Genomic DNA, 25,477 nt, shown 5'->3' on the forward strand with positions numbered 1-25,477 from the left:
GAAACAGGCTGTTCACTGTTATTAGCAAATTTGACTTGATTTACAGCTCATTCAGGAATGAGCAGTCTCTTGCCTCAGTTGCTAAATTATTTACCAGTTAAAACCAGATCGGTTCTAGACAACTTTTTATGGCTGATTGGGAGACACTCTTTTGTTATGTAGAATGCTCTAGTGTTTTAATGAATAGTTTTTAATCATTATGCACACAGACACACACATTACATAGATTATATCCTTCAATAAACTAACGAATAAACACACTAATGCACTTTACATTGTGCATTAAACTATCACATTAAAACATAACTGTTTGTTCACTATTAAAAATGTTTAAATTAAATAAATTCTAAAAATACAATGGACAACACTGCCTCCTAATTTCTACTGAAATTACAATTAGAGAAACAATGGACACTTCAAATGTTGCACTTAAATACTTCAACATAAAGATTAATTAGCTGAACAATTGTGAGAATAGTGTAAATGCATTGAATTGAATCATTTTCTAATAATATGCAAAGTTGTACAAGTTACAGACCATTTTCCTAACATTATAGTTGCTTTGTCAATTCAGTAAATAAGTGCTTCCCTTATGCTTGTTGAAATTATAGCTGCAAAATACATCATCCATGCAATTGCAAACATAAGTATTAGTCCAGATGTACTATTTCCTAAAACAAAACTATGCCACTATTTATCTACATAAGAATTTAATCTAATTAGTAATTCTTATTGTAATGTAAAATCTTTATAATTTCCACTTAAATAACTGATAATTTAGAGTAGATGGATTGTGATGCAAACCAACAATTCAACTGGTACCTAATCAAAAATACATAATGGAAAAATCAAACTGGTGCTCACTATAGATTTAGTATGAAGGTTTCAGCTGCTGGAAAATGAACCAGGAAAAATTAGTCTGTGCTACAATGTATCAAATTTATCATGCTAAAGTACATGTCTTGCAGGGTGTTGTTGTTTTTGAATCACTCTTTTTTTGTTGTCATTAAAATATATTTGGAAGTAGACTAATAATTCACTTCTGATCCCTTCAATATATTAATAACTGGCATCAATTTACCCCATTCACAAATTAATCTTTGATTTCAAATACAGTATCTTCACTAATTTTAGAAAACAAAAATTATAATCCAGGCATTATAATTAAACATGATGTGCAAAGAAGAAAGAAATAATCTAATAATGACTACATAATCTTACATCAGTATGAACATATATAGTTGTTATTTGTTTGGTTTCATTTCATATTAAGATAGATTGCTATAGACTGTCAGATTCTTTCTAAAAAAGAAAACCAAACCACATGTTTTATTTTAAAAGAAGTATAATAATCTGAAGAAAGAAAAGAAGCTTTCAGATGTGACAATGTATAATTTAATTAATTTATATGTCCCTGCTCATTTATGAAAGTAAGTTTTGATTAAAATTTAATAGACTTTACTTTTTATTAGGTATTGCAGAGGTGGTATTCAGCAAATTCTGACTAGTTCTGGAGAACCGGTAGTGGAAATTTTGAGTAGCTCGAAGAACCGGTAAATACCACCACTGACTGGATCCACCCCCATCTATTCTCTGCCTCCCGAGTCCCAGCTGATTGGGAGGGAATGTGGATTTTGCAGTAACCTTCCCCTGGAGTAGGGAGGGAATGGAGATTTTACAATATCCTTCCCCTGCCAGGCCCACCAAGCCACGCCCACCAAGCTGTACCACACCCACCAAGTCATGCCCACAGAACTGATATTAAAACATTTTGAATCCCAGCACTGAGGCTGGGTCTGTTATAAAGATCATTGGAAACAGGCAAATTGCCTAACTCATTTTGAGCAAGAATTCCACGAGTGTACTGGTATGCCTTCTGTTCTATGTCACTAGTGATGACTTTTGTTGTAAAGTATTAGTGTGGTTTAAATTTTGTTCCTATACTACACTACTTTAGTAAAATGGAAAAATTAAAGCATTTATAGTGATTATCACAATAAGATTCAGAATTCATGTTTTCTGCTAACCTTAGCTTTGTGGGCCATTGGTCATTAACACAGAAGTAAGAAGAGTAAGATTATCCAAAGGCAAACTGAATTATTTGTGGGGTATTAAATACCACAGAAAATGTTTATTTTTGTTTACCAGTCCAATTGAAAAAATAATTTCTCATTAAACTAAATTATCGAAAGCATAAAGACATTTGACCAACACATATATGTCAGAATATTTGTCAAGGAAATAGGATAAAAAACTTGTTTCAAAATATCAGCAGTAATTATTAGAGTAGAGCCAAAAAAAATTCCCAGATGGGAAAGCAAAGTAGTAGAAATAACTTCTTTAAATGCTACATGTTAAAAAAAAACAGCAGCAAGCTTATATTCTGCAGAATTCTGCAATCTTTAGTAACAACACTGGCTATGACAGTCTGGGCTTCAACATTCAAACATTTCCTTCTGATTAAGACTAAATACTACTTTAAAATGGAGTTCTACTTCTCAGTTTTTATTTGCAGTTTGAATCTTCAAATCATCACAAATTATTTAATTTATAACACTATTGCTCTCAAAAAGAATCAAGATGAGGCCAGTACAAATAAATACAAGGTTACTGCAATTAAAATGTGTTCAATTAAAAAAAACATATCAGGTAATATAATAGCAATGCAAATTCCAGGACTAAAATCCACTCTCAAATTTCATATAAATAAACATGGTTTTATTTGCTAGTTGAAAGCATGCAAGTAGAAACCAAACATATTTTTAAAGGGAGAAAATCCAAACTCAGAATGCATCACCGAGAATGTATATTGAAAGTTTAGACCATGGGCCATTAATAGGATCATAAGCACACCACACAAATCTTAAAATATGGATTGAAAATATTGTCCCATAATAGAATCTTGACCGAGAGTATTATGAAGGCAAACAACAAGCCCAAAATGTTACTTCCTAGGTTCCACCACAAAACCGCGGTAGACTAAAGCGTGTGTGACTAAAGCGCGGTGACAAAACCGCACCGTCAAAACCGCGCGACAGCGCGCCGACAACAGCGCGCCGACAGAAGCGCGCTGTAACATAACCCTAAAAATAACCCTAAACCTAACGCTAAACCTACCCTAAACCTAACCCTAAACCTAACCCTAAACCTAACCCTAAACCTAACCCTAACCCTTACCTTAAGTTAAATCGCGCTTCTGTCGGCGCGCTGTTGTCGGCGCGCTTTTGACATCGCGGTTTTAGCGTCGCAGTGTTGTCAGCGCGCTTTTGACGTTCGCGGTTATGTCGTGCCACGACTTCCTAGTGGCAGCTCTGCAGAGGAAAACAATTTCCTCTGACATGCTGTTTTCACTCAATCATATCAGTAAGGTATCATCAGGGCCAGTGACATTCTTCAGGTTTGTGATCTGATAAAAAATAATAATGAAGGTTTTTGGGGGGAGGGGGGAGAATGGAGCATTAGGTATGTTTGTCGCCTTGACTATATTGTAAAAATAATAAAGGTGGGAATAAATAAATGATAGATGATAAATAGATAGATTGATGGATGGATGGATGGGAGAAGGGGGAGAGGGAGGGGAGAGAGAGAGATGGCAGTTTCTTTACTGCATTTACTATATTTAAAGTATATGGATAGGAAAAAAATTGACAAGGGAAAGAGAGAGGAAGATGATGAGGGAGAAGGAAACATGAAGGAAGCTAAAGTCAAGGGTGGCCATCAGAAGAATGTAAATATGAGAAGACATATGTTATGTTCTGAATGGCCCCAGGACAAAAATAGTTGAGACTTACGCCCTCAAAGTGCCTTGTTGTTACAAAAATCAATGTACTGCAGATGCTGCATTGGGAGAAAAAAATACTCTTTTATGGGACGGATCCTGTAGTCTCCCATTTGTCCGTCACAAGGCTCCAATGAAAGCAACCTATCTAGGTCCCAGGGGCCTAGATAGGTTGATGACGTGAACTTTGGCTACGATAAACAAAACGACGTAAAAAACCCCCCCTCTTCTGAAATGTCGCAGAGGTCGGGTCAGCCATAGGGACTACAAGCCTACAGTTAAGATGGACCAATTCTCTAAACTCCATTTAGTGCGTCGCCAATTCACGAGGGAGAATTTACGGAGGGGCCGAGACGGACCTTCGTTCCTTTATGCCTTTCACCCGACCTTAAGCAAAAAAAAAACAAAAAAACCAAACGCGGCAAATAAACGCACAGGACACGAGCAGCGTGGGTGGGGTGGGGGTCCCTCACCCTCATTCAATGGGACGGGAGAAGAAAACGCGGGCTTTGAATGGTGGCAGGCGAGCTCTCCGTGCCGCGAAGCGCGCGCTTCAACAGCGCGAGGGCTGCAGTGCACCTGTTGGCTCTGGGGAATTCCTCTCAAGCAGCGGCTGCAGCTGCCAAAAGGCCCGAGTCCGGCGCACCCTAGTGGGCCTTGGCGCCCTGCCTCCCTTCTGGGACAACCGCCTTCTCAGCCCACCCAGGCGGACCAGAGCCTGCCCAGCGTTGCTCTTGCGCCCGGGCGGTATTTAAAAGGCAAAGCGCACGCAGGAACCGGCGAATACCCCGCGCGGCTCCATCCACCTGCGATCGTCTCATCTCTCTCTTCCCCGCCGCGCCTTCACGCCTTCTCTCCCTGACGCTTCATTGAACGGGGCCGTATTTCCACACATACACATACCGGTTCTGCATCTTCCCAATTCTCTTCTGGGGTGTGTGAGCCCTTGCCGACCGGGAGCCAGAAGAAAGCCCACCCCTCAGCCCAAAGGTATTGCGTCCCCCGCTCCGCGCCTCTTTTCACTCTGGAGAGGACGAGAGAATGCCTCCCCGAGTTTACCCGTACCCTGACGGCGCCCCTTCTCTCTCCTTAGGTGCTTCCATGGCGCCCGTCCTGCTCTTCCTAGGTGAGTACCCAGCGTTCTGTCCCCTCGCGACCATTGGAGAGCGGCAAGCAAGCAAGCGCCTTCCGCGGGGGTGAAATAGCCGAGGGGAGAGGGAGGCTCGACGGCAAGCTCTCTCCTGCCTTCCGAGCGGCTTGCTTGCCTCCCCCCACCCCAGGGCTTCGTGTAAGCCCCTTCCTTCCCCGCCTTTGATTGCAGGTGTCGTTTTGGCGGCCGGGATGGCCAAGAGAGTTGAACGTTCCGGTGAGTTCAGAAAGATCTTCGTTGGTTACGGCTTTCCTCCTTCGTTGTAAGAATGGCAAAGCGTCTTTTATTTCCCCGCCTTCAGAACATTTTCTTTGACGTTTGTTCCTAGGATCTCTTTTGATTTCGGTGTTCAGTTTCTGCAGTTTCTGCTATTTAATCTTAATCGTTCTAGCGCCAGGATGTGGCTTCCTTTTTCTTCAACGCAAAGAAACCGTTTTAAGTGTTAAATTACTGTATAAAAGGAAATGCAGGATTATTTCTTCTCCCCTCACCAATGCATGATAAAATATCGAATAAGGGACTCTGTTTTTGCTTTAACCGAGATACAGCAATTAAGAAAGTCATTTTTTGCTTTGGTATAAAGATAAAGTTACATTAAAATTATGTGGGAACATAGCACAGTTGCAGGTTTTTTATTATAGATGTTTAAGAACCAGCATCAATGGAGAAGAAAGTGGCTGCATTCAACTTTTCCTAAATTATAAAATTTAAAATCCAAAGATACACTTTTGCCATACATAATACTTCAAAGGCAACTTTGGAATTCTGAAACTTACCTGCTAGCTGCTCCTTTTATAACTAGTTAAAGTACTTTAGAACATAAAGAACTTTATGCTAATTTCTTTTGAAAAGTGATTTTTCCAGTTAGAATATTTGTGAAATTAAAGTACAAAAATTGATGGGTGCATTGTTATAGAAATTAGGGGGGGGGGCTTCAAAAATGGTATAGGAAAATGAAACATATGTTCCACATGTATCAACCTATTCTTTCCATTATTAGGATTACATTATTTTATTAAGTCAGCATTTCATTTCAATCTTCTTTTTCATAATAGAGATAGACAATGGGCATACTTGTTATGAGTTGCAATTTTGGGGTCCATGTTTGAATTTTATCTCTGTGTTGTTTTTTAAGTCACTCTTTCTTTTGCTATTTCTTTTTTTTCTAGTGTAAAGCTGATGAACTGAGTTTCTTTAATGTTGGTCTGATTCAGGCTGAGGCCTTTGCGAAGTGCTAAAGATGATTGAGTTTTTAATAATTTAATAATTTTATTAAATTTGTCAAAGAATAAAATACAAATCAAAATGAACGAAATTAGTCCAACTTTACTATTAGACTTAATGGACAAGGACCTTGAAAAAAATCTTATATATGTTGACAGCAACAAGAATGCTTTATGGACAAAAATTGAAATATATTCTAACTCCCACAATAGATGAATGACTAGAAAAATAGAATGGAACTAGCAGAGATGGCTAATTAACTGCTCTAATCAAAGAATAGAGTATATTGAACTTGGTTTCTACATGGAAGCCACTTCTGGATTTTGTGCTTGAGTTGAAAAAAAATGAAACTTTGGCTTGGGTTTTGCTGATTAGATAAGTTTGTTTTCTAGAAATAGCTAACATGTATTAAACATATAAATATTTTAAAAAGTTGAAACTGTAATGCTATTATTTTATTCTGTGCTTAAAAAGAGTCGGAAGTCAATTCTTTTCTTTCTTTTTTCCCTTTACCCTACAAGATAAATGTTGTAGAAGAAATAAACTCTGCTTTTATAAGTGAAGAAAAGTATTCTGAGTTTTCCATACAATTCTAAGTTGTATCGAAGAATAGAGGCTTTATGTATCATCAATGAATTGGCTGTTACTGTAAAGGAAACCAACTCTTATCAGTTATAGTGTCTTGTATTTATAGATAGGTTTTTAAAATGTCATAGAGGTAACATGCAGATAATTACAATAGAACCCTCTTTTTATGATTTTATATTCATTCCTATAACAACCTCTACTATTGATTTGTGAATTGATGATTAGGTTAAATATATAAAGTTGGTCCAGAATGTGATGTGGCACATAATATGAACTGCTATCAGGCATGAAAGACCAGGTCTACGCAGGAAGGTTAAATTAAGCTGATTTATTGCTAAAAGCACAGGAATCTTATCAACTAACGGTCAGCACCCAGTTAGAGTTAGATAAGGGTCAACACCACTCAGGTAGGTTTGGTGTTTGTTCACTTTGTGGCTACGTAGGGATTCTAGTCTGATCTCTCTTTTTATTCTGCCCCTAGGTTCTGCCATTCCTTTTCCTACAACTGTAATGCCTCCCATGTTTTTTCCCCAGATGGCATTCAAGGTGCTGGTTATAACCTTTAAATCCCTATATGGAATGGGGCCAGGTTAATTGTGGGACCGTCTCTTTCTTATCCAACTAGACCAGATACAGTAGATATGCTCCAGGTCCCTTTCCTTAAATATGGGTATTTAGTGGGTCCTATGACATATGCCTTTTCAATTGGTAGCCCCTGCCCTGTAGAACACATTCCCTTTAAGATCCAGCAGGCTTCCATTCTCTTAAATCTTCAATAGACAGAGCTGACTCCTCCCCCAACTTTGAAATCTAAAGATTATGGCTTTGGCTACATCAGAGGATGATGGCACTGAGTTTTTACACTTATTGCTTTCAGTTTTTTATTATTTATGGCTTCTCTAGGAATAACTTGTAAACATAGGGTGTTTACAGAGCTTATAAATAAAATAGTTGAGGTATCGATAAGGTACAGAATTGCAAAATAGTTTAGATCATATAAATTTTAATATGTATGATGATCATTATAAACAACTTGGAATGGGATAGGACACAGAACCAAATTCAAAGCAAAACTAGAATATCAAATACCTTTAAATACAATTTTCTGCCATATTTAGATACATTAGTAGGTATCATAGAATTCAGAATGAAGAATATTATTCTTGGCTAGTTTGCACTGTATTCATTGATCATTGATATAATTCCCAATTCAGTTATAGAACTGAACAGGCATTCTAAAGAGTTAAATATAATAACAAAAACCATATCATATCATATGAATTAAACTAATATTTTACAAATGTATTACAGAAAAAAATACAAACAACTGATCAGTGTCTTCATATTATCTCGTAAATCATTATGGAACACATATGTCATTCCACTTTTTATAATTGGAAATAAAATAGAAATATATATTTTTAAGCAATAAAAATAGTGGTGCATTTAGGTGGAAGAACATAGACTTTAGAAACACTGTATTTTGCAACTTTTTATTCAATATCCAGAAGAGTGAATTGATATTCCCAGTCATTCACTAATAATTAAAGTGATTAATAATTATAATTTATTGCAACATAAATAGATCCTTAAGGCTTTAGTATAATTATGATAAAGTATTAAGACATGTGCTAAATTTCCTCTTGGTTACCACAATTTGGATTGTCATATTTCTCCCCATCATTATTATTGTATTTCAAAACTTTAATATTTTTTAACAACTGAGAGAGAAGCATACTCCTCTAACAAATACCAGATTCCTGAAGTGTGTGGAACTGGACTGCAGTTTAAATGTATCATTACTAACTGTAACCATTACAGTGAAATTATTTAATTAAAAACAGAAAATCAACAGCTATACTCCAAAATAATGGAGGCATAACCAGTGCATAACCAGTAATCAGCTCCACAGCAAAAGTTTAAAAGAATTAAAATATATCATGCAACTAATGTTGAAATTACAACCAGAGACATCAACATAGATATTTGCCAACATATACAAAGCAACAGGTTTTCTTTGAAGCTGCTGTCTTCCTTAGGGAGCCTGCTTCTCTAGTGCAGGATGTACCAGACAAGGAATTTCAGAGAATACTTGAGAATTAACTGACCCATTGCATTTTTAGAAGGCTGCAAACAGATGACAAAAAGAATATCTAGCAAGAAGCCTGTCTTAAAGACCTAAAATTCTTGGAAAAAGAAGTCATTATGTTTTCTGAAGACCAAATTAATTATGTGTTTGAAGTCTCTGTGTGTGTGCGTGTGCACACCCCTTGGAAGTCAGTAAAGACTCTTGTAGTTTTCTAGACAAGACTTTAGAAGTTGCCTGTCATTGCCTACTTCTTAGGGCTGAAAGAATGACTGGGCCAAGGTCACCCAGCTGATTTTGAGCCTAAGTGGGACTAAACCTCACAGATTTCTAGTCTGGTGCCTTTAACCACTAACCAAGCTGGTTGTCTATTTTAATGCAATGAGGTTAAATACACAAATTAATATCAAACTCAACTTTTGTGTTTCACGATGGTCAACTCCAAATTATATAATGTGTTTTAGGAACCAATTTTATATTGCTTTTCAAATATTATATAAATCATGAATTGTAATTTGGTCTACTGATCATTTTTAGGGAGGTAAATTCAACAGACCTGAAAAGATGAAAGTAATTCTTTTTCGGGGGAAAAAAGAGTTGAATAAATATTCATGCTCAATTTAAAAAGGTCATAATTTTAATTTCTTATGACAATAAGACCAAAAGTCCACTGGGTGGATATTGCAGTTACATCTGCTGTGAAAGGCTGAATAGCATTTTTGAATATATTTTTTTCCTTTTCTATTCAAGCAGTTTAGCATACTGGAAGCATACAGCAAGGATGCCAAGATATAGTTATAGTGTTTGGAACCATATATGTTAAATATTTTTCCAAAGGAATACAATACCTATAAACAGTCCAATTTACACAAGAATCCCATTGGTTCTTGTAGTTTCACCAAAGTATTTAAAATTATCTCTACAGAAGGATAGGATCAGACTTTGTTTTATTAAATCTTTAATGAATCTAATGTCATTGCATGAGGTATAAGATATAGTGGGTTTTATAATAAACCTTTCATCAAACACTAGAAAATGTAATGCATGTATTGTAAACTATAAAATAGATAAAAGGGAACAGCATGCAGGAAGGAAAAGAAGTAAAAGAGACTGGTCAGGACTAGCATATCACTATAAGGAAGATACTTTTTAATTTACTTATTAAAATTAAAGGGAATTATTGAAAAAACAATGTTTAAATTTGTATGTGTGAATTATGGTAATTTATGCCTCTGAGTCTTTATCTCAGCTCTGGATAGGGAAGTTAAAAAAAATCAGTATACTGGAACAGTATGGTAGGTTAGTCTATAACCTTTCCTGAAAAGGCTTTCATCATTCAGTGGATTTATCTGGAATGATAGTAATGCAAAATATAATTATATGTGGATGTTTTGCATGTATTGTGCTGATATTTCCAGGAAACTTGTATTATATATATATATTTAATCTACTCTGTAGCCCCCACTGTTATTACATGTTTTACAAGAGGATATGATCTTAGAAAGGATCCAGCAGATGTCATCTGTCCAGCAAATTGTCATATATGGCAGTTCTATGTCTATGGAAACATTGAGTATGCCTCTGAATCTAGTATCTGTGGAGCTGCCATTCACAGGTAAGATTTATTATCAACCATGCAATAGAAATTATGAATGAATAGTAAGAATGATAGGAAATTAAGGATTAATGGAACATGTAACTGTGTATGGCCTGAAAGCACAGGAAGAATTAAAATAGATCTTGGAAGATTAAAATAGGAAAAAATAAAATAAAATAAAATTTTAAATTAAATTGAATTAGATAATGGAATTCATAAAATGGAAATAATAAAAATAATTAAACTAGGAAGAATTAAAATAGATCTTGGACTGGTATCTGGCTAGGAATTAAATGAGAACCCTTTATAATTGTAGTTTAAGTCTTTGAATCAAGAGACTATAACAATAAAGTAAAGAGAGATTTCTAAATTTAACTTATGCTTTTATTTAATAAATATTGAATTAAGCAATTCAACACAAAAGCTTCAAAAACTCCATTTAATCTTTCCCATCTACCCTCTAGTTGAATGTCACCATGGTATCTCTCTCGCCTGATTTAATAATGTGGCCAATAATGTAATCATGTACTTGGTCACAATGATCCCTGTCTCTTGTGGCCTCTCTCTCTCATCCTTGTTGTCACTCATTCTTCTCTTCTTTGTCTATATTCTTTAAAATTCAGCCAGCTTCTCTACTCTGAATACTCTCAATTCTTTGATTCAACACTTTCATTGTCACTTTCTCCATCCCCCTGCCCCCATTCATGTCAGTGTAAAAAAGTTGCCATAATATGCCATACAAAGCCTTATTTAATTTGCTCTCATGGCAATATTTCCACATCCAGGACCTGTTGCTCAAAAGTGTTGCAAGAAGGGATATATCGAATTCATATTTACCATCGTAAACTCAGACTACCTTAAGACTGGACTACTGCAATGCGCTCTACATGGGGCAGCCCTTGAAGAGCATTCAGAGACTCCAGCTCGCCCAGAATGCAGCCACGCGAGCAATTGTAGGTGCACCTCGGTACACCCACGTTACACCTATCCTCCGTGAGCTGCACTGGTTACCGATTGGTCTCTGGATACGCTTCAAGGTGCTAGTCGTCACTTATAAAGCCCTTCATGTAATTGGACCTGGGTACTTGAGAGACTGCCTGCTGCCAATTACCTCCCAAAGACCCATTAGATCACACAGATTAGGCCTCCTCCGGGTTCCGTCTACTAGCCAATGTCATCTGGCTACTACCCAGGGGAGGGCCTTCTCTGTGGCGGCTTCGGCCCTTTGGAACGAGCTCCCCGCAGAGATTCGGACCTTCACCTCTCTCCAGGCCTTCCGAAAAGCCGTTAAAACCTGGCTGGGTCGGCAGGCCTGGGGTCAATGAGTTCCTTTCCCCTCTCGAATCGTGTGGCTGTTGGTTGTTTTAAATTCCCTGTACTTTTTGTTGTAGTTCTTGTGTTTCCCTTCCCCTCCTTGGGTTTGTGCGCCGCCCTGAGTCCCTCCGGGAACAGGGCGGCATATAAATAAAATGAACCTTGAACCTTGAACCTTCTATTTCTTAATCTCTCACATCAGAGTGATGCAGATGTTATTTTGTATCATGTGCTCATTAAGCGAAAATCATGTAAAGCCTAATACATGAATGCATGAGGTAACGTAATTTCTGATCTAAGAAGTTAAGAAAAGGAAGGTGGATGCATTTTTCAAAAGTTAAATTGGTTTAAAGGAAGAAAGTACAAATATAAAAACAATAATTGAATCATTGTATTCTGGACAGCCAACTTTTAAAATCATGAAGTTTTCAATATTCCCAATATTTTACATTACTTGAATATGATTCACCATTGGTGAACACATTGGATTGATGTAAATATCTCTAGATATAAGAGGAATATGAGAAAGTATAGATATATAAGGGCAATAATGTTAGCCTACCATTAGAAACAGTATGTTTTTGTAGGATAGAATAGCATGCTATGTATAGAGAGTTATGAAGATGAGGGAAAAAGTCAGAACCTGAATATTATAAAAAGTATTATAAAAACAAAAAGGGAAAAAGCATTTCTTGAGCTCTTGGAAATGACATCATATTAGGAAGAGATTCAGGGTGACTGTTCCCTGACATATGGGATATACGAAGAAGAGAGGAAAAACAATCACACTTGCAAGATTCTGTTAATATAGTCTGTCGGAATAAAATTTAATTCTAATCTAACAGAGTTTGTTTTCTGGTCTGGACAACCTTGAAGGATTAAACCTAAATATCTTCTGAAAACAATGACTGCTTAGATCTTCTCCCTTCTACTCAGTTATGTTCAGATTTGGCATGAAGCTCATGAGATAGGCATCTAACTCTCCTTGTTCCCCAGGCCATTGTCTCTGCAGAGCTCCACTTCCAGTGTGTATTTTGAATGAAGCTTTTAGCTTAAGTATATCAGATGAAATTCAACTCACAGTGACTTTTGCTCTTTTCCTAGATTATTCAAATGAGTCCATTTCTTTGTCCAGTTCTTGTATGTATAACATGCATATATTTAGCTACTGTTCATATTTTTAAGATGATGTTTTAAATGCTTTGTGAACATAGTTTTTTTGGGTGCAAGGGCGTATTTTAAAAAAATATTTGGATCACAGAATTGTAACACTTTATAATGTCATTGGATTTGGTATAATGTACTTTTAGACCTTTAGACCACAACAGCTAAGAGTTCAGAATGTTCCTGTGAGTCTCTAAAAATAGAAAGGTTGGCCTGTCCCACTGGAGGGGGAAACACTCAGCAGACTCTAGAGCAGGGGTGTCAAACTCGATTTCAGTGAGGACCACATCAGAGTGGTGTTTGACCTCAGAGGAGCTGGGGGGGACATATGAGCTCAACGTCACTTGTGTCAGGACATCTGTGGTGGCCCGAGCGCTCTGCCAGCAAAAACGTGCAGTCCTCCTGTACTCCATTTTCGCTGGCAGAGGGTTGCAGGAGGCCATCGTAGCCAAAAATGGAGCTCAGGGGAGCAGGCAGAACCCTCCTGAGTTCTGTTTTCGCAGAGGCACCATGGGCCACTCCTTCACTGTTTGCATGGGCCAGATCTATGCACCCCGCTGGCTGGAGTTTGACACCCCTACTCTAGAGGTTGCAAAAAAGTGCTGTGAGAACAACATGCAGACTAAGTACTGCAACTTGCCATATCCATTTTATGATTAAGCATGCTTATGAACCTAGGCAATTGGCTCTTATTTCACAATGTCTGACATGTTGATGGAGCAGTTCTTACTTTTAGCATGAACAAATGCGGCATGCTACAAAGAGTAGTAGTTGTATGCACTTTATTTGTACAGTACTTGCCTTTGAAAATCTTATTTTTCTGCAGAGGTGTGATCACCAGTTCAGGTGGGGCTGTAAGAGTGAAGATGTTACCAGGGCGTGGAAACTACTCTGCAATATATGCCAATGGAATCCAGTCCCAACTCTTCTCTAAGTCAAGATCATCATTTTCAGTAGCTAGTAAGTGAATGATTTATTTTCTCAAAAGTTTTAGAAATTAACCCAGCATTTGAGATAATGAATTTTGTAACTGAACTATTCTTGGTGTTTAACTATTCTTGGTGTTTAAAAAACTATTCTTGGTGTTTAAAAAAACTCAAACTCTTCCTTCTGGTTGCTTAGAATGAACCTGTGTTCAGAATAGAACAACTTTATTCCAAATATATAAACGGTATAGTTTTTCTCATTTTTTTTTCTTATTGCTCTTTTATCAAACAAAAATGGTTCAAACGTAATTTGCTATTCCAATTCCTTGATTAATTTGAATGTCCTTATATGACATTTTCAGACATGGAAATAACATAAAATACACTCTTAGTGTAAAACCCAGAGACGTGTTTGGTTGCAGAGACCTCTCAGCTGTAACTCGAATTTAGAGCATATATTTCAAACATGTGCAGCTTTTATTTTTCTTTAGGACTCAACTTTCCTAAAGTTGTGTCCTTGGCTCCCAATAGCCAATTCATATTTGATCAAAGCTGAAATTGGAAGCTAAAGCAAATTGTTGTTACTTTCTGTCTTATTAGACCCTTCAACTCTATTGGAATGTTAGTTAGAGAATGTCCAAGAGAAAGGGAGAACTCCATGCTGGCTCCAACCTTCCACTCCTTTTCCATGTCAGAAATAAGCTTCTGTGATGGGAAGTATTTGGTCTTCTGTAACTGTAGTCTCCCTGTGTGGTGTAGAACTATTTGCAAAATATTGTGGAAAAGGCTGCGTGCTTTTATAGAGGTTTAACTGTAGTACAAGGATGATGAGATGTGTATTTTGATGATTTTACTATGTTACATTAAATAGAAAGAAAGTATGGGAAGTGGTGCTCAGATATGGGACATATCACAATATCATAAAGATGTGCAACAATACATTTTTAACTGTAGTTTTTCTACTATTTTGATTCTGGTAATAATATACTTTCAACAAGAGACTCATAGAAGGATGAAGGAAGAGGATGTAGAGAAAGAGGAAAACGCTTCTTTGAAATTTAGCACAACTTTGGATTTTAGCTTGCTTGTAATTTACTTTCCTAAGCAAAATTGGAATAATTCACAAACTCAACCTCTTTTTACCTCTTTTGAGAGCAGGGCAATAAATTTCTTTTATTTTTCAATGTGATAATAGGTGTTAAAGGTGAAGCCCTTGAAGCAGCTGGACATCCTATTTCAACAGCACGGCCATTTGCAGGTAAAAAAATATCAATAAAGAACAAGTCTTTTTCCACCAAAAGCTTCTCAGGAAATAAGCAATTTTGCATTTGTTCTTCCATTTTTCTAAAGTATATTTAACAGTAGGAAGAATCCCAAAGGTGCTTTTGTAAAGGCAACTGGACTTTCTTGATACAATTCTTGAAACTGAAGAAGCTTCTTAGATGAGAAGCAAAATGTTTTCAAAGAAGGAAAAAAAACCCAAGAAAATTTTTCAAAACACCTTTGGGACATCCATGTCTTAGATGATTGAGAGTCACCAAAAACAATACATATACATATTTTCCCATGTACAAGAGATAAGGATGCATAGAAGAGGGCAGACTATCTTCAGGTTTACTTGATGACACATTAGTGTTTATATCAAAATATAGAAGGTTAAATTATCTTTGTTTCTTTTTTTGAGGAAAACGACCTAAAAAACCTGTTGTGAAAAAGTCTGGAAACAAAGGTAAGTTATTATCATATACCACATAAAATAAATCTCTAAAATTATTGTATCATTTTGTTAATAAACTATTTTTCATGTTCATAGATTGTCAAGCCGATATTGCTTTCCTGATTGATGGAAGCTACAATATTGGGCAGCGCAGATTTAATTTGCAGAAAAATTTTATTGGGAAGGTGGCAATGATGCTGGGAATCGGACCTGAAGGCCCACATGTGGGAGTAATACAAGCCAGGTATGAGAAATTCATTCTTTTTCGTATATTATTCCTTCTTAAGCGCTATGATTTATAGCATTATGCTTTGCTTAGAATCTTAGAGTTGCAACTGACCATTTGGACTATGCCCAATGGAGAAATCAAAATCAAAGTGTTTGTGGTAGAAGCTTTCCTTGAGTTTCCTTTGATGTTGCCTATGTTTTTTCTATATTTCCCATTTTTCTTTAATGCAGAACTCTTAAATGCTTAAAAACTCAACTTTCCATAATTTCCAATTCCACAAAATAGATACTGCTATTGTTATTGCAAAGTGCAGAAAACTCTAATCGGGGTATTTTATAGTTCAGTAACCATATCTAGCACACTGCTGTTGGAACTACATTCAACAAAACATTGTAGTAGAGTTTTTCTCTTTAGCATTTCAAGCTTGCTGCAGATTCTGCTTTGATCAAATCCTTGTTCCTTGAACTTCATAATGAGGAGTTGGAATGTAGTGCTCTGCTAATAGTTTTAGCCTTGGATGTGAATGAATTTTAGGATAAATAACAAAACATAACAAGTCTCCTTATTTGGTATAGTATTTTCAAATGGAATTCAATGCCAGAGCAGTTCTCTTTAACTTAAAAGTATTTTAGGAATGTGCTGCGTACAATAGAATAAAATTTTTATTTGGATATGAATCTGGGATCATCGGTGTGCAAGTGTCTTCTATGCCATTAACAAACAGGATAAAAATATATTTCAGATCAGTGGGAGATTTGTATTCATATTCCTGTTTCTGGCCTGTGATTCAGCCTTCTAGATTGATAATTTTCCAGTTTTAGGGGTAAGAGGAATCCTATAATTTATACTTTCATTCTTGTAAAAGTTGCAATGGCTGTGAGAGTCAAAAGTGTAGGATATTTCCCTGCAACTGTTCCCAAATAATAGATTCTACTATCCTCACTACCTATTACCAAAACAATGTTGGTTACTTTAGGAACAAAATAAAAATAAGCAGATTTTAAAATACACATAGAATAAAATGCCCAAAACATCTGGAAGAGTTTAGCTGCTTATTACCAAGTTGATGGGTTAGCCCATAAAACTTTCAGACACAAAAGAATTACTGCAATTATATTTGTTGACCACACGAGGACCACAAGTGTTTCATCCAAGAGAATTAATAGAATCTAGGCTCCAAAATGAACATTTTTTTAAAAAAAAAACTTTTATAGGGAGCCAAGGAAAGTTTCATATTTTAAGGCAGTTAATAGTGGAAAAACACTGACAAGTGATTAAGGCAGGACAAGAACTAAATTGAAAATAGCACTTCTTAAATTAGATGCATTTTTGCTTGACACCTATCCAATGATTATGGTCCATTTGCAGTATTATAGTGAGGAAAATCAGAAAAATAGGCTTAACAGGTGTTTGGCAAAAATGTATTGAAATGAACCCAATACTTTTTAATACATAACTTTGCTCTGGGGTAACTACAAAGATTAAAAAGGAAAAAATACATTCTTGTGTTGACTACATGCATGCACTTTTCTTGGCAATGTTAGGAATGGCAGGGTGCTGCAGTATGTTTATAACAAATTATGACAGGAGAGAGATCAGGCTTTCTTCTTCCACATTTTTAAACGTTAGCTCTTTTTCTTTTTTATCCCCACTTAATTTCCTACAGTAGAGTTCTGTTTTTTGAGCCTTGAAAGTTTCTCTGTTTAACTACCTTTATTCTTCACTTCACCTCTCTGTTCTTATTACTCCCTAATTATAGCTCAATTAACCCTTTCCTGACTCTTTCTGCTTTACAACACAACCCATGACTTTTTATTATTTTTAGTACATCTCTGTCTTTTTCTCTTAGTTTGTTCTCTCTTACAAAGGTGCATTTGTATAGCTGCATTACAGAATTTGTCTTGTAATCTGTGATAGTTGCAGCAACGAAAAGAAAGAAAGAAGGGAATCTGCAGTTTGTTCTATTACTCTGACCTGGAAGTATTTTGTGGCACGAGGAGGGAACACTGTGACTGACAGGAGAGATAGGACAGAAAGTAAGGGTGATAGCCCTGACAGAAATATGCAAAGAAAAAACCTGTTACTTAGGCAAAGGGGTCTAAACCTCTTTTTTTAAGTTCTGGGAGACAATATAGTTTTCAGAAACAGCTAGACAAGTGCCTCCCTGATTGACTAAACAATAAGAAGGAAGAGAGGTAAAGCACAGTCTTACAAGATGCTGTTATTGCTGGCAAAAAGTATAGTTCTTGTCTTCTTGTGGAGATGATTCTCTGCTCTGTGGTCTATCTCATGATGGTTTCCAATAGAAGATAATAATTGTAACTCAGGGTTGAACTGTAGGGTCCTTGGTGCTCTCCGAGCTTGATTATTTTCTTGCAAATGTTTCATTATCCAACTAGAAAACATCATCAGTGCCCTGGTAATTAACAGATTAACAGAGTTGGAAGGGATCTTGAAGGTCATCTAGTCCAACCCCCCACTCAAGCAGGAGAGCCTACACCATTTCTGACAAATGGCAGTCCAATTTCTTCTTGAAAGTCTTAAGAGATGAAGCTCCCACAACTTCCGAATGCAAGCTGTTCCATTGGTTGATTATTCTCACTGTCAGAAAGTTTGTTTCTAGGTTGAATCTCTCCTTGGTCAGTTTCCATCCATTATTCTTTGTCTGGCCTTCAGGTGCTTTGGAAAATAGCTTTACCCCCCTCCTCTCTATGGCAGCCCCTCAAATATTGGAACACTGCTATCATGCCACCCCTGGTCCTTCTCTTCACTAGACTAGCCATGCCCAGCCCCTGTAACCGTTCTTCATGTTTTAGTCTCCATTCCCCAATCATCCTGGTTGCTCTTCTCTGCACTTTTTCTAGAATCTCAACATCTTTTTTATAGTGTGGTGACCAAAACTGGATGCAGTACTCTAGGTGTGGTCTTACTAGGGCTTTATAGAGTGGTATTAGTACCTCACTTGATCTTGATTGTATCCCTCTGTTAATGAAACATAGGTTTGCATTGGCTTTTTTGGCAGCCGCTGCACACTGCTGGCTAATATTTAGCTGGTTGTCAACTAAGACTCCAAGATCCCTCTCACAATCACTGCTATTAAACCTGGTTTCACCCAGTTTATATGTGTACTTTTGGTTTTTCTTACCTAAGTGTAGGACTTTACTTTTCTCTACATTGAATTTCATTTGTTAGATAGGCCCAGTGTTCAAGTCTGTCAAGATCCATGTGGATCTTGAGCCTATCTTCTAGGGCAAAAGGAGGAGACGGCAGAGAATGAGATGATCATATAGTGTCATCAATGCAATAAACATAAATTTGGGCAAACTCTGGGAGACAGCAGAGGACAAGGGGGCAGATGATATGTCCATGCTATGGTCCATGGTCTTTTAAAGAGCTGGGTACAACTTAACAACTGAAAAACAGAAGCAAATGTTGAGTCAAGTTATTTTTTATATAAAAAGTGAATGAGAATTGTATTCACATCCTAATTGTTGCATGCCACACATCTTAGTTCATGTGTTCTTTTCCCAGTGATTATCCAAAAACTGAATTTTATCTGAACAACTTCACTGCTTCAAAAGATGTTTTATTTGCGATAAAAGAAATAGCTTTCCAAGGAGGCAATTCCAATACAGGTAATTCTTGTCCATACAGGTCAAATATAACAAATATTTTATAATATACTATTAGAATTCTTCTGTTTCAAACTTTTAACTGGATGAAACAGTGCATTATAGGACAAACCTTTTTCAATCAAGGTACCATAGATGAGCTTATTTGCAGACTGCATTAAAAATTTCCCACATGTGACTCCTGTGGAATTGAAATTTGACAAATTTCATAAAGTGTTTTATGACATAAAAATTATCATAAAACATTTTATGACACAATACAAAACATCATAAAACATTTCCTGTGGTCAGCTCCTGATATTTGATTATGCTATACGTTTAACAGGGGTTACTATCAAGGCAGATACATGTGTGAAATATCTCCTTACATGTTTAGATTTTTTTCAATATATTGAAAAAAGAGAGGGGGGACACAGAGGGATAGAGACAAGGAAGATTTTTTATGTTCACTGCCAGTTTCCCATAAGAAATTCAATAGGGAATCTGACAGGAAGTTGGAAGTGGCTCTCACTCCCACTGATTTTTTTTTGTTGTTGCTTACCTATGGGAATTCTCTATTTAGGTAAGGAATTATCTCTGAAACAGTGATCCAACAGAGCAGAGTTTTATGGATTAATATGGATTAAACCTAGCATTGCATGTATAAAGATGTTCATACAAGGAATGGGTCTTTTCCCTTCTCTATTCTTGCATACCCAAGTCCAAATCAGTTCCCCAACCCAGCTAAACAGAATTTGAGAGTGAATAATAGTTATGGGTTATGGTGGGTGGGATGGTTGTTTCTCTCCATTTTTTTGGTGGAAGACTTTCCTTAGTTGGAGGAATTAATTTATCATGTATGAATGAAATTTTCATTTCATCTGAGTTATTGGCACATGTAATACTCTTGGCATTGGAATGACTGTCAAATAATGTTCTAAATAATGAAAATAATTTTATGTAATTTGCACCATCATAAAATGTAAATAGCAGGTGTACTTGTTATAGAAGAAAATTACAAATAATTGTACAATTTATTTTCATGGTACTTCCTTAAATAAGATCTTTCTTTTTAGATATTAAACACATATCGTGAATTTTATTGTACTGAGAATAATAACATTCTTTTTTTCCTTCCTCTCTATCAGGAAGAGCTTTGAAACACTCAGCACAAAGATTTTTTTCTATTGAAAAAGGGGTACGCAAAGGCATTCCTAAAATCACTGTAGTTTTCTTAGATGGCTGGCCATCAGATAATCTGGAAGAAGCTGGTATATTGGCTAGAGAATTTGGTGTTAATGTATTCTTTGTGTCAATTGCAAAGCCTACATCTGAAGAACTGGGGATGATTGAAGAACTAAATTTTGTTGAAAAGGTAAGAAAAATCTCTACCTGTTTGTATTACTGTACAGTCAGTATAGCCATTTTAGTTCTGATTAAATAGTAGAATATCTTAATACAGAAGTGGGCAACATCAGCAACAAATCACCTTCCTAGCTTTATAGATTGCTAAGAGGATAATGTGGTATTTGATGTCACTAGAAAGCATACAGTTATTTTTTTCATTCCATTTTTCCAGGGTTTGGAGTTTTTTTTTTAACTGGAATTAAAATTGGAATTGGGATACCTCCATCCCTAGCTTTAAAAAATCTGAACTAATGCCCTAAACTATCAAAATTTAGTTAATTTAGAAATTTAGAATGTTTTTTTTAGAAAACAGAGTTGGAAGGCACCTTGAAGGTCTTCAAGTCCAACCCCCTGCTCAGGAGGAAACACCATTTCAGACAAATGGTTGTCCTATCTCTTCTTGAAAATTTCCAGTGTTGGAGCATTCACAACTTCTGGAGGCAAGCTGTTCCACTCATTAATTATTCTGTCAGGAAATTCTGCTTAGTTCTAGGCTGCTTCTCTCCTTGATTAATTTTACTGATGAATTTCAACTGTATGTTCTGGAGATACTAGACACAGGTTTTAAGTTGCCCAAACTGAACTTGATAAACATACTTACAATATCTATGAATGTCTCAGTGATCTAAGACATTTTATATCTTCCCTGTAGAGAGACCCTTAATAAATCAACAAGGATAAATCAAGAGGATAATGCCAAATACATATTGACAAATTAAAGGAAAATGAGTAAATGATAAAGGGTGAGGATGGGTGGGAGACTAAACAGCACATCAATCCCTGAAAGGCTCTGGAAGAGCTGGCTCATAAAGGCTTCCTAAATGCAGGATGAGTATTATGCATCACAAGCAAACCTTTGTAGCGTTTGCCAAAACAAGAGTTTTAGTACAAAAAAATCTGTTTTGCACATGTGCTATAACTCATGCCTTTTTATTTTGCTTTTAAAAACAGGCAGTCTGTCAAAATAATGGATTCTTTTCCTACAACATACCCACTTGGTTTGGTACCACAAAACACGTGAAACCCCTTGTTCAAAAACTCTGTGCACATGAACAAATGTTATGCAGCAAGACTTGCTATAATTCCGTCAACATAGCTTTCCTCATAGATGGCTCTAGCAGTATTGGCGACAACAATTTCCACCTTATGCTTGGATTTATTAGTAATGTTGTCAAATCATTTGATATCACAGATATTGGTGCCAAAATTGCAGTTATTCAGTTCACTTATAATCAGCGCACAGAATTCAGCTTTACAGACTACAAAACAAAGGAAACGGTTCTTTCCGGTGTTCAAGCAATCCGCTATATGAGTGGTGGTACTGCTACAGGAGAAGCCATTACTTATGTAACCAAAAATGTGTTTGCACCTGTGAAAGATGGAGCCAACAAAAATTTTCTGGTAATTTTGACTGATGGCCAGTCTTATGATGACATCCGAGGGCCTGCAACCGCTGCTCATAAAGCAGGTAATATTTATTGTCTCCGTCAAATAAATAATTATTCAACACACCATACTTCAGATCTGAGACATACTTAGCTTGGTTTTTTTTAATAACAATATTTCTAGGGCCACTCACAGTGATTCTGGGTTGTGTATCAGAATTAAAACAGAAAACAATACTTTAAAATGACAAATAGGTCATATTGGGGAAATTAAACAAACTGTAATTATATATTCACACACACCTACACATACAGAAAAAAAAATTGGTGTTTAATTTTATCATGTTGAAGTGCTCCAGAAATCTTGCATATAGTTTAATTACATGATAGATGGGGGGTGGGGGTGGACAGGGGTTGTATAAATAGCTTGATTTCAGATTTTCTCTACAGTACTCCTGATTTCCCACAGTTCACTTATTCACAGTAATGCCTGATGATATAAATGCATATCAAGTGCTTTATGATAAAATGTGAGCGTATCCTGTTTTTACAGTTATCTTTCCCCTGCCCCGCCCACCAAGCCACATACACAGAACCAGTAATATTTTTTTTTTAATCCCACCACTGATTGATGGGCATGGCTCATTTGGATTATAGCAGTTGGAAAGACTCATGATTGAGGACTGATGGAATCAATAGAAAGTTCTTTTTCTCCTGCTATTCTAGCGAAATTCTGCAATCTTCTTGCTAGAATCTACCTCTGGAATTCAAGTAGCACAATCTCTTAGCAAAAGTCCTAAGTCCAGTACTCTATTAATTAGCTCCCTATTTCAGACAATGCCATTTGTTCTGTTTGTATAGATATTAAGCATGTCAAATCCTTTTCTACATAAACTTTAAGCACACTCTCAACAATGTTTTTTTTCTTCTCAATGATTTTTAAAGGTATCAACATATTCTCTGTTGGTATTGCTTGGGCTCCACTCGAGGATTTAAAAGATATGGCATCCGAACCCAAGGAAACACATACTTTCTTCACAAAAGAATTTACTGGACTGGAGCAGATTGTGCCTAATATTGTAAGAGCTATTTGCAGAGATTTTTTGGGCTTCAAACAGTGAAGACAGAAAAGACAAAAAGACTGAAGGGGTTTGACTCTAAGTACATCTGCAAAACTAAAATCCCTGGAGTATAAGATGTTCTGTTATTCTAGCACACAGTTACTTGGTGGTGAACTGGCTTACAAAGGGCTTACTGTTGTACTGCCTTTAGGCAAAACTTCAATTAAAATCAGTGTATTTTTTTCTGAATAGAGAACCTGGCTAAAAGTACTATTAGATACTATTTTTAATGTTCTTGTTAACTTTTCAAAGTTGGCCAACTTATCTAATATTCATTTTGTGCACAAAAAATGCATCTGTTCCTGGCACTGTTACTCACTAAACGTTTTGCAAATTAGAAATATCCAAAGTACTCTATTAAATATTTATCTTTTTGCTGTGGAATGATGTCCACTATGTAAAAAGAATATTCTGGTGAGTATGCCGTTAATAAACATTGTAATATCTTTGCTAAGGAATGCACATAGCCAGACAGATATTAGTATACGTTTGCAGTACAGTATTACATGGTTCCAAAGACTGCTTTTCAGTTATATTTTTTTTAGTATTAAATATTCCAGTGCTACATATAAATTTTGATTTAAAGAACACCTTGATTGTAATTATCTTGGAAATGTCTTTATGATGAATTATTTGCACATTTTTCAAACCATTTAAACATTATTTTACTTATAAAACCTGTTTGAGCTTGAAATTGACTTAGCTCAGTTAAATTTAACGGTCTGAATTTAAATCCAAATATTTTAAACTATATGGCATAAGCATTCTGCTGAAACTGGTAACCTACAATTATGAAGTTGTATAATTACAATGACTTGCAAAGGAAAAAATCAAAAGCAACTAAGTACAAAGGAATAATATTTATCTGCTAATAGTCTTTAAAAATGTAATTACCAGTATCTTACACAGTGGTACCTTGGTAGTCATCATTAATTAGCTTTGGGAGGCATGACAAGTATCAAAAACAAGTACCAAACATTTTTTTTCGGATAAGGAACAATGTAAATTAATGTGTTCCCAAACCAATTACAATGCATATTTTAAGGCAATATGTATAAAAATAGGGTTGCATATCATTACATGAGGAAAAAGCCTAAAAGTTAATGGTAAAATAAAAACTTCTGTACTGATGAAGAAAACATGCGCAAACATACACAAAATGACCACAGAAGCTAAGACTACAAGGGGACGTGCAAAGGACAAGAGCTACCGCATGACTGATGTGTGACCCTTTGATCAGCTGGAAAGGGAGGCAACCAACATTAATAACCTTTAGCCAGTCCCAACAAACAATGTGTCAAAGTGGTCAAAATTTTCTCATCAAAATGCATCAAGTACCAAATTGGACAAGTTTCAAAGAAGTTCTTATGAGGTACCACTGTACGTAAAAAAATCCTGTTTTTGTGTTACCCTAATTGATCTTTTGTTTACTAAAATTTTACTCATAGAGCTTTAAAAAATGGCATGTAAAATATACATTATTTTTTACCTATTTCTTTTAAATGTATAAATAAAGCAATAAGGAATGCAACTATCAATTTAAGGGCTGAATCATAACAATAAAACATTACAAAACTTTACTTTCCTTTCTTTAAAAAATTAAGTACTATGAAAAGTATAAGAATTTCATGCAATAGTCTACAATTGTCTAATTCATTTAATTTGGGTATGATAAAATTGTACTAGTTCATTCACAAACTCAGAGGTACTAGTTATTCCAATTTTTTTTCCTATTCTAATATTTATGTAACTGGCAAAATAAAAATGAATTCAACCAATATGATAGTCTAATATGCAAATTAGATACATTTAATTAAGACATTTAATTAATTTGAACTTGACTCATTACTACCTTACTTCAACTTGAAGTATATACGGTAAATATTTAGAAAGTTGTGTGTGCACGTAGTAAGGTTTTCTATGAATCAAATACCATTCCTTGTTACTATGTCCATTTGTTGCCTTGACAATAATAGAAGAGTGGTTTGTGTTCCAGAATGTTTTCCTTTTCCTAATGTAACCTATATTTCTGGGATTTTCTGGTAGTCTTCTATCGCGAAGGAATGAATGAGGCTGTATCCAAGTTTATTTTCTTTTTACAGTCTTGCAGAGGAAAGTCTTTTAAGAAAGTCTTTTTACAGTCTTCCAAGAGGAAAGGGGGATTTTCAAATTTTGCATTA

The 25,477-nt window shown here is 35.9% G+C and overlaps 1 protein-coding gene across 1 annotated transcript; it reads left to right on the forward strand.

Annotated features, from left to right (window-relative positions):
• The first annotated feature begins 4,585 nt into the window (after positions 1–4,585).
• COCH (cochlin) lies at positions 4,586–24,873 on the forward strand. Its single transcript, XM_087723260.1, has 12 exons — positions 4,586–4,768; positions 4,872–4,904; positions 5,100–5,144; positions 10,285–10,441; positions 13,728–13,861; positions 15,023–15,085; positions 15,512–15,556; positions 15,641–15,788; positions 19,305–19,408; positions 20,533–20,759; positions 21,743–22,259; positions 23,122–24,873. Exons 2-12 carry the CDS (start codon positions 4,880–4,882, stop codon positions 23,295–23,297), a joined length of 1,641 nt encoding a protein of 546 aa, XP_087579386.1. The 5' UTR covers positions 4,586–4,768; positions 4,872–4,879; the 3' UTR covers positions 23,298–24,873.
• Positions 24,874–25,477: the final 604 nt, after the last annotated feature.

This window comes from Thamnophis sirtalis, unplaced genomic scaffold, assembly GCF_051295495.1.
Source record: "Thamnophis sirtalis isolate CommonGarterSnake01/CBP01778 unplaced genomic scaffold, rThaSir2_p1.2 scaffold_1, whole genome shotgun sequence".
NCBI lineage: Eukaryota > Metazoa > Chordata > Lepidosauria > Squamata > Natricidae > Thamnophis > Thamnophis sirtalis.

What these genes read in the sequence shown, in the direction of transcription:
- COCH (XM_087723260.1), top strand. Translation starts at nt 4,880, where the DNA reads ATGGCGCCCGTCCTGCTCTTCCTAG. An exon ending in GCCCGTCCTGCTCTTCCTAG is followed by an intron (nt 4,905 to 5,099) that starts GTGAGTACCCAG and finishes CTTTGATTGCAG; the next exon opens with GTGTCGTTTTGGCGGCCGGG. An exon ending in GTGGGAGTAATACAAGCCAG is followed by an intron (nt 15,789 to 19,304) that starts GTATGAGAAATT and finishes TTCTTTTCCCAG; the next exon opens with TGATTATCCAAAAACTGAAT.